This window comes from Pithys albifrons, chromosome 28, assembly GCF_047495875.1.
Source record: "Pithys albifrons albifrons isolate INPA30051 chromosome 28, PitAlb_v1, whole genome shotgun sequence".
NCBI lineage: Eukaryota > Metazoa > Chordata > Aves > Passeriformes > Thamnophilidae > Pithys > Pithys albifrons.
Window position 1 is genome coordinate 2194397 of NC_092485.1, and position 9733 is coordinate 2204129.

Genomic DNA, 9733 nt, shown 5'->3' on the forward strand with positions numbered 1-9733 from the left:
CCGTCGGGCGCGCCCACCGCGAGGGGGGGAGGCAGGGAGGGAGGAACCATTGCGTGGGGAGGGGGGAGGGAAAGGAAGGGAGAGGGAAAGGGAGAGGGATGAGGAAAGGAGAGGGATGGGGAAGGGAGAGGGATGGAGAAAGGAGAGGGATGGAGGGGTTAAGGGGGGTTAGGGAAGGGCGCGGGGGGTGTGTGGAGGGAGGGTGGTGGGCACTGAGGGGGATGTGGGCATGGGGAGGGGGGGCTTGGGAGAGAAAGGGGAGGGGAAAGGAAAAATGGAAAGGGAAGGGAAAAAGGGAAGGGGAAAAAGGGAAAAGGGGTAAGAGGAAAAAGGGAAAAGGGAAGGGAAGGGAAGGGAAGGGAAGGGAAGGGAAGGGAAGGGAAGGGAAGGGAAGGGAAGGGAAGGGAAGGGAAGGGAAGGGAAGGGAAGGGAAGGGAAGGGAAGGGAGTGAATTAAAAGAGGGGGAGAGAGAATGAAGGGAAGAAAGAGGGAAGGAATGAAGGAAGGAAAGAGAAAAGGAAGGAAAAAGAAGGAAAGGAAGAAAGGAAAGGAAAGGAAAGGAAAGGAAAGGAAAGGAAAGGAAAGGAAAGGAAAGGAAAGGAAAGGAAAGGAAAGGAAAGGAAAAGGACGTGCACTTGCACTGTGCTGAGTTGTGCTTATCTCCAGGAACTACAAAGATGTTTGTCCCACAAAAGTGTTACCCTCTGTCAACATGGCCCCTTTTCCAGCCTCATCTTGTTTTTCATGGGGTGTTATTACCAACAACCCCTGGTTATTGCCAACAATCCCTGTCTGTTATTACCAACAACCCCTGGTTATTACCAACAGTCCTTGGCTATTGCCAAAAATCCCTGTCTATTATTACCAACAACCCCTGGTTATTACCAACAGTCCTTGGCTATTGCCAACAATCCCTGTCTGTTGTTACCAACAGCCCTTGGTTGGCTCCAGAGCCACCCACCCACTGGCGTTCCAGACACACACCAGGGCTCTGCCATCACTCCCTCCCTCCTTCCCATCCTGCCAGCCCATTCCCAGCTCCTCTGGGCATCGGGATTGAGCAGACCCCCCACTGACCTCCACCTGGTGGGGCACATCCCACCCATGGCAGGACCAGCTCATGCAGCAGTCAGAGCTCCATCCCTGCTGCTGCTCTGTCCTTGGTGGTGCCACCTCCCCAAACAGAACCAATTCCCAGGGTTTTCTCAGCGATTCTCCTACTCACAAACTGCTGTGCTTCCTCTTTCCTTTTGAGGCCAACCCAGAGACAGGCTCTCCCACCACAGAGAGGGCAGCGAGTGGGCTTTGCCTCGTGCAAATCCTCTTCCCCAAACCACAGCCTGGGTCCCAGAAACCCCTCGAAGCAGAGAGGGGGGCAGAAGGAGGGAGCTGCAGCCATCAGTCCCCACTGCAGCAGCTCCTGCACACCCAGGACCTGCTCCCAGCCATGGAGAGACAGGTGGACAATCAGCAGAGTGTGGTGAAGCTGGTGGCTGTGTTTGAAGAGCACTGGTAAGGAGGGAAGGTTCTGGGTGCTGAGGGGGTGTGTGGGCTCCATGTGGAAGAAACCCACCGTGGAGGTGGTTTGGAGCCTGTGGAGGAGCTGACAGGGTGCTTTGCTGTGCTTTATCACTCTGCCTTCCTCCCACTGCGGGTCATGAACAGAAGCCTGAAAACCTCAGTGGGATGTGAGTGACTGTTCCTGGCTCAGGGTTAGGTTGTGGCTCCCTGTTCCCCTCCCCGTGCTCAGCACTGGCTCCTAAATCCTTTTGCTGCTGCTGCGGGGGAAAGAACTGTGGTTTACAAACATGTAGGCAGAGATTCTCCCTGGGAAATAACTGCCTGGGTGTCTGGGAGGATCCCAACCTCAGGCTGTGCAGTTGTTTGCAGAGATGTGGCTCCTGGGCAAGGGAAGGTAAAGCTCTGTGTTGAGAGTGAGCTCCTTTTGTAAAACAGCTCCTTCACCTGCAGTGTGAGCGGGGACCCTCAGACAGTGTGTGCCAGGGCTGAACTGAGGGGATCTGCCCTGACTCTGGTGTAAAAGGAATACTGAGGCTTGGGAAGAGTAATTGTTGGGGCCTGTACCTCAGTTTCTCCATCTGCTGAATCAGGTTACAGAATTCTGCCTTTCCTCATGCCCATGAGGTGCTGCCAGTGAGCATCAATGAGGTTGGGTGCTGGGGCAGGTGAGTTTTGCAGCAATCCCTAAAGATGCTCAAATGGGAGATTTCCTTTTGCTCCAGGAACTTTGCCTCCATCTCCACTGTGTGCTTTTCCCAGGATTTGTTATTGTCCCCATCATCCCACAGCAATGCTGTATTGGAGCTGCTGAGTGTTCAATCTGCCTCCACATCACTGCTGCAGTTGTTTGTTGGTTATTGTGGAGCTTGAGATGGATTTAGAGGAAATAAAAGTAACTTGGGACTTTCAGAGGAAGCTGAGGAACGTGGGAATGGGTTTTCTGGAACAGAAAATTATTTGGCCCAAGTCAGCACAAACAGAAAGAGAGAAGTTCCCTGTTGGACCTCTGCAGTAGGTTTAGGCTGACACAGGTCTGGGAGGCACTGGGAGAGATGGATGAAGCCTCTCTGTCTCTGAAAGTTCTGTCAGTCCCCTGGACAGGAGAGGATGTGCATGAGCTCACAGACCTGTGCTTGTGATGGACCCAACATCCTCTTGGGATGAGTCTCTGCCCCTCAAGTCAACTCCTATCCTCAACTTTGCAGTTCTATGTCCAGTTTCACCCAGGGGTTTCCCTCCTCATCCCACTTCTGTCTGCAGATCCACAGTGGATCTTTCCAGTTTATGCCCAGGGCAGTTTCCTACCTAGACCAGCTCTCAGATGACAGACAACTCACTGTCACCATCATGGCCTGGCTTCTCCCCTCTGCCTGCTCTGGACCTTGACTTTGTCAAAAAAGGGAAGAGAGAACAGCACCAAAACCCAACCTGTCTGCAAAACACCTACACAAGCCCAGCTCTTGACTCAAAACTCTTGGCTATTGGGCTTCTCCCCACTTGGTCTCTGCAGTGCCAGAGCTGTACCTGGGAAATAAATGGGTATGCCTGGGATGTGTCAGAATCCTGCTTTTCTAGAGCAGGACAGGGTCTGGCCACAGCAGCATAAGCCACTGGGAGAAGAGAGGCTGAATCCTGGGGGATGTTTGGGATGTTTTTACTGCAGGAGTGTAGTGGAGCAAAGCAGTGTCAGTGCTGGGGAGCTGCTGCTCTTGTCACTTCACTCGAGGACAGTGGCTTCAAGCTGGGTGAGGGGATGGATGAGCTGACCAGGCTGATTCCTTTGTAGCAGGGACAGCAAATTTGCCTGGAGGGACAAGCAGGCTCCTCCCAGCCAGACCATTGCAGCAGCCAGACAGTTTCCAGCATCCCCTGGCAGTCAGAGCCTCTCCCTGGAAGCTGCCACGCTCCAAGGGGAGCAAGAGCATGAGGAGGAGCAGCAAGCTCAGCATGGACTCAGCTTCAAATGCCTCCGTTCTTTGCGACACAAGATCGGTGAGGACAACTGGAGGAGGCCCCAGGACCCAGGGCTGGAGCCTGGCAGGGAGGTGAGCTCTGGAGGTGGCTCAGGGTGGGCTGGGAATCTCATGGGCTGGCTCAGGATTCCCATCTCTGCCCAATCCAACAGGAACCAGAGGAAAAGAAGATCGCTCTGGAGCTGCTGGAGACAGAGCAGGCTTATGTCAACCGCCTCCACCTCCTCGACCAGGTGAGCTGGGGCCCACATGAGGAGATCGTGGAGTGAGTGAAGCTACACAAATGAGACACATGGGCTGCTGGGCTTCACATCCAGCGATTGGGTCTGGCCTTTGCCTTCCCTACACCCCACACCTCCACAGAGCACCCTTGTCCCAGCAAAGCCTTCCAGCCCCTTCTTCCCCCTTGGGGCCTGGGATTTCCCTCCTGCAGTCAGGCCTTTCACTGAGCCATGTGCCAGTCTCAGACAGGGAATGGGATCCTCAAACCTCTCAGTTGGTTAAAGTTTGGTTGTAATAATGCCAAGGTCATGGGTTCAATCCCCTGTATGGGCCACTGACTTAAGAGTTGGACTCGATGATCCCTGAGGGTCCCTTCCAACTCAGAATAGTCTGTGATTCTGTGATTCTTCCTGACCCTTTTTACTCACCCCTTCTTTCTTCCAGGTATTCTATACAGAGCTGATGAAAGAAGCCAAAACGGGCAAGACGGTCCCAGAGGAGGTGGTGAAAATGATCTTCTCCAACATCTCCTCCATCTACCAGTTCCATGCCGAGTTCTTCCTGCCAGAGCTGCAGAAGCGCATGGAGGACTGGTGAGCCCAGGAGAGGGGGACAGGACACCTGGAGCAGTGTTCAGGCTCCCACCAGGACCAGAATTCAGCCTGTTTTGTTCCAAATGTCATTGTGCTGGAAAGAACTTCCTTAAAACACTCAGATTTATGAAAAGAGGGGATGACATCTCAGGTACTTTTGGGCTGTGCCCAGGTATGAACAGCTCAGGCTGGCTGTAAGCTGGGGGCATTCCTGTTCTGGAGAGCAGGAGGGTGTGTGGGGATGTAGCCTATTGTAGCAGTAGAAATGTTGGTAGAAAAGTTAGGAACTGGCACAGGGTTCCCAGAGAAGCTGTGGCTGCCCCACAGCTGGAAGTGTCCAAGGCCAGGTTGGACAGGGCTTGGAGCAACCTGGGCTGGTGGAAGGTGTCCCTGCCCATGGCAGGAGGTGGAACAAGATGAGCTTTAAAGTCCCTCCTTCCAACCCAAACCATTCCTTGATCCTGTGAAACCTCTCTCCCCCCCTCACCCCTTTGTTTGGTCCCTCCCTGTGTGTCTGCCCCAACGGGCTCAGGAAGCTGCGGTTCTCTCCTGCAGGAACCACAACCCCCGGATTGGGGATGTGATCCAGAAGCTGGCACCGTTCCTCAAGATGTATGGTGAGTATGTGAAGAACTTCGATAAGGCTGTGGAGCTCATCACTGCCTGGTCAGAGAAATCACCCCCCTTCCAGGAGCTCATTGCTGACATCCAGGTAACAGCAGGGTGAGGGACCACAGCAGTGCTCCCCAAATCTCCTGGCACAGGGGAAGCAGCAGAGGATGGATCTGTCTTGGTCACTGTGTCTCTCTCTGTGCCTGCTGTCTCTCCCCAGAAGAGGAAGGTCTGTGCTAATCTAACACTGCAGCACCACATGCTGGAACCTGTGCAGAGAATCCCACGCTATGAACTCCTCCTCAAGGATTATGTCCGAAAACTCCCGCCCGAGTCCCCCGACCGGGGGGATGCCGAGAGTAAGGGCTCAGTCTGGCCCACCCTGAGGAGTGGTAGGGTGGGTTTGCAGGGGAAAAAACAACCCCTGGTGTTGTGCATGGGCATCAGAATACCTGAATTCACTCACCTGCCCTGTGCCCTTGGATAAACCTCTCAGTCTGATCTGTTTTAAGCAGGGAGAGGGATTAATCTTCCCTTTCAGGTCAATGACAAAAGGGTGGTGGTCCAGGGTAAGGGTAGTCCCTCCAGAGCATCCCCTAGGGAGACCTGTAGTGGCTGGGGAGGCTTTCAGATCCCTATGGATAACACAGTTCCCAGTCTTGCTGGGATGGAGGAATACAGGACCCTGCTGTCTGTCCTCCCAGGATCTCACCACACAGTCTGGCTGTACCCAGGCTCTCATGCAACGTTTTGGGGCCATTTGGGTTGTGGCCAGGGGAAGACAGCAGCCACCACACATGTGCATCCATGAGGGATAGACCCAGGACTTTCCTCCCACAGCTCCAGAGCAGGTGTTTAACCTCCAGGCTGTGTCTTCTCTTTGCAGAAGCCCTGGAGATGATTTTTATGGTGGCCAAGCACTCCAATGCAGCTATTGCTGAGATGGTGAGTGCTTGTCCCAGCTGGAAGTGCTTTGCACCTCCCAGCATGGTGACCCTAATGGGACAGGAGAACTGTGGGTTCAGCAGAGGAGCTGAGACCCTGCTCTTGATTCCTGACCCCATCACCCCAAGCCTGGGGAAGTCACGTGTGTAACATCAATGATGTGACTGGCTGCTTGAGGTTGGGAGCTGCTCTCAAAGATCAGTCTGGGGTGAGAGAGCTGTGCCACCTCTCCCAGTACTCAGCAGCTGGCCTGGGAGGTGGGCATGGGGAGAATGCAGAGGTGGCAAGGTGGTGGCTGCTCAGCACCCCACAAGAACAGGTCCCTCTGCATCCCCCAGGAACGGCTGCAGAACCTCTGGGTGGTCTATCAGCGTCTGGGCCTCGAGGATGACTTTGTGGATCCCTCCAACGAGCTGATCAAGGAGGGTCCGATCCAAAAAGTCTCCACCCGCAACAACAGCACGTCGGAGAAGTACCTGTTCCTGGTGGGAGCTGGGATGCCCAGGGGAAGGGGAGGGAGCGGATAAGATGGGAATGGGAATAAGGGCAGCACAGCCTGGCCAGGGTGTTGCTGGGGCATCTCAGCACAGAAGGAATGAATTCAGAGCTGGGGGGTTTGACCCTGTTCAATGCAGGGCACCCTGTGTGGGATGTGGCAGGGAACCTGCTGATCCCATGGGGACCCAGCCCTGGGAGATGCCTATCTCACCTTTGCAGGGTGGGAGAGGGTTGGGGCAGAAACAGCCACCTTTTAGGCAGGATTCTTCCCCAGGACCAGCTTGGGCTTGGGGGTTGAAGGCCCCCAGATCCCAGGAAAGCCTCCAGCTGGGAGCAGGCAGGTGCTGGACTCCAACCCACCCTCTTCCCCCCTCCCAGTTCAACAACATGCTGCTGTACTGCGTGCCCAAGGTCATCCAGGTCGGCGCCGAGTTCCAGGTCCACCTGCGCATGGACGTGGATGGCATGAAGGTTAGACAGGCCCCTTGTCTCTGTGCTCCCCCAGACCCTGATTCCCCCCAAAGCACCCCAATTTGGGGTGGCTGCTGCCCCTCACTTCCTCAGAAGGGAGGGAGGAGCTGGAGCCAGGAGTGGCTTTGTGGGTGAGGTTGGTACACTCTGATCCTGAGAAATGCCAGTGAAATCTTGTGCATGTGGGATCTGAGGGGCTGAAGGACTTGTGCCCAAGGACATCCCTGTGCCCCACATCGTGGAGGAAGGTCTCTGTGTGCTGGAGGTGGGTTCAGCTCCACATCCCTCCTCTGGTGTCTCACAGGTGCGGGAGCTGAAGGACACACAATTCCCTCACACCTTCCTGGTCTCGGGAAAGCAGCGGACACTGGAGCTGCAGGCCAGGTAAGGGGAAGGGGGACATCCTACAGACCCTCAGGGAGCAGGAGCAACAACTTACCCATCTCCCTTTTTGTTCCCAGGTCTGGGGAGGAGATGAATGCCTGGATCAAGGTACCACTGAGTGCTGCGAGAGGTGGCACATCTCCCTCATCCCAGCTGGATTCCCCATGTCAGGGCAGCTCCCAACTGCCCCTCCAGCCCTGCCTTCCCCTCTAGGCCTTTCAAGATGCCATTAACAAGAAGGAGAAGAGGAGTGAGACCTTTAAGACCGCAATACATGGACTGGAGACAGACACCCCTGCACTGAAGGTAACCCTCCTGCTCTCCCCATGACCCACCTGCCTCCTGTACCCCCTGTACAAAGCCCACCTTTCTGTGCCTGTTTTCCTCACTAAACCAAGCTGGGGAGAGGCTGCAGACAAGTGGAAGGGCTGAGGAGGAGAAGGGGTGAGGGCAGAGGGGTGGCACCACCCAGAGCATGGCTGGCCAGCCCCAGTGATCCAGCCCCCCACCCCAGACAGAGGAGCTGGGCCGCCGAGCTCCACAGTGGGTGCGGGACAACCTGGTGACCATGTGCATGCGCTGCAAGGAGCCCTTCACCGCCCTCACACGCCGGAGACACCACTGCAGAGCCTGTGGCTATGTGAGTCACCCCATGCCCCCTTCCCCTCCCTCCTGGCCTGCTCAGGTGGCTGCTGGGGCAGGAACACACCTCTCCTACACCTTGGATCCCTTTCCCCAGGCTCAGCACCGCTCCTGCCCCTCAGCTCCTCCTGGAGCTGTCCCTGGATGCCCCAGCCCTGCCCCAGTCTCAGCAGTGTCCCTGTGTGGTGGCTGCAGGTGGTGTGTGCTCGCTGCTCTGACTACAAGGCGGAGCTGCAGTACGATGGGAACCGCCTGAACCGCGTCTGCCAGGAGTGTTACATCTTCCTGACGGGCCACACGGTGCTCGAGGACAGGGAGGGGAAGCACAAAGGCATCCTGGAGGTGAGCTCTGCCCCCTCTCTGTCCCTCCGAGCTCTGCCACTCACCCTGGTCCTCAGCATGGCTGTCCCAGCCCGGCCCTGCACCTGCAGCAGGAAGGGTGGGAGTCACTCCCAGAGCAGTCAGGGGTGCATGTGCTGAGCTCTCCTCCCTCCTACTCCAACCCTTGGGGTCCAACATCCAGGGTTCCCTTCACTGTGGGATCTCAGCAGCACCTTCACAGCCAGGACACCCCCCACCTCCCCCTGCTTTGGAAGGTTTGGCGGAGTAGGCAAGGAATTCCCCAGGAAATGGCCTTGGCTCAGTGCCCTTTCTGCCTCCTGCAATGAGTATTGAGAGATTTGTTGGGGCTTTTTTGGCAGAAAGGAGCTGCAGAGGTATCAAGCAGGAGTTTGCTCTGCAGTTCCCTGCAGCTGCTGGACAAGAACGGCAAGGGGGGAACGCGGGGCTGGTTTGTGATCCCACAGGATGATCCCCTCGTGCTGTACATCTACGCAGCCCCCCAGGTAAGGCTGGGCTCGGATCCATCCTCAGGGGACATCCCTCTGTGCCCATCCCCTGCCTCCCACCGCTGTCTGTTCCTGGCAGGACGTCCGAGCCCACACCTCCATCCCACTGCTGGGCTACCAGGTGAAGGACCTGCCCCAGAGCGACTCCCGCCACCTCTTCCAGCTGGCGCAGTCCCGGCAGGTTTACACCTTCGTGGCCGACACGGAGGAGCTGAAACGGCGCTGGATGAGGGCCATGGCACGCTCTGCCGCGGGGATCACACACGTGGAGGATGAGGATGAGGATGCAGACCCCCGTGACGAAGCAGAATGAGGCCATTCCCACCCCCGGGCTGCCTGGGCAGTCCCACCTTCCCAGCCTGTCCTCATCGCTGGCTTCGGACAGAACCTTGACATCACTGCATTTTGGCTTTTCGTCATCAAAAGGACAAGGTGGGGGCACATTTGCCACCACACGGACAAGCGGGATGGACCTTGCTGTCCCTCCTTGCTTTGCGCACTGGACGGAGAGGAGGTGGAGGCAGAGCGGGGGTTTGGGGAGCCCTCGGTCCGGCCGCTCTGCAGTACCGTTGTTGGCCACGCGAGGGCAGCACTGCCCCGTCCTTGCTCCGTCCCGACGCGGGGGATGCCCAGAGTCGGGAATTCTGTGGGATTGGGATTGCTGGCATAAATCCCACCTGCGAGCCGTCTCTGCAGTCCACGCAGCCTTTTTTGGGGGTGTATTTTCCAGAGCTCACAATAGGATTATCCCCGTGGCTCCACGTTGCCGTATCTGTCACCAACCCTGGTGTGACGCCCTGCAGGGACCCAGTTTGTAGCTCAACCACACAGCTCAGGGACCCAGTACCGGATTCAGGATGTCCCCTACCAGCTTGTCACCACTGCTGCAGTCCCGTGGCGTGGGGGCCCCTTAACCACAGACACCCCTCAGCTGCATCACTGATCTAGTCCATGCTCCTGCCCATCCCAGAATTTCCCTGCACCCCTTCCTGTCCACAGGCACTTTCCACCCTTGTAGCTCCCT

General features: G+C 56.6%; 1 protein-coding gene across 1 annotated transcript; it reads left to right on the forward strand.

Moving 5' to 3' along the window:
* The first annotated feature begins 1191 nt into the window (after positions 1–1191).
* On the forward strand, positions 1192–9504 carry FGD2 (FYVE, RhoGEF and PH domain containing 2). The gene is made up of 16 exons (XM_071578410.1): positions 1192–1512; positions 3308–3566; positions 3647–3727; positions 4161–4309; positions 4865–5021; positions 5142–5280; positions 5808–5866; positions 6205–6351; positions 6743–6835; positions 7140–7219; positions 7297–7327; positions 7433–7525; positions 7734–7859; positions 8057–8203; positions 8563–8706; positions 8789–9504. Exons 1-16 carry the CDS (start codon positions 1448–1450, stop codon positions 9020–9022), a joined length of 2004 nt encoding a protein of 667 aa, XP_071434511.1. The 5' UTR covers positions 1192–1447; the 3' UTR covers positions 9023–9504.
* The last annotated feature ends 229 nt before the right edge of the window (positions 9505–9733 follow it).

Coding starts and splice junctions, on each gene's coding strand:
- FGD2 (XM_071578410.1), top strand. CDS start 1,448: ATGGAGAGACAGGTGGACAATCAGCAGAGTGTGGTGAAGCTGGTGGCT. Junction 5,022..5,141: donor AGCTCATTGCTGACATCCAG/GTAACAGCAGGG, acceptor GTCTCTCCCCAG/AAGAGGAAGGTCTGTGCTAA. Junction 5,867..6,204: donor ATGCAGCTATTGCTGAGATG/GTGAGTGCTTGT, acceptor TGCATCCCCCAG/GAACGGCTGCAGAACCTCTG.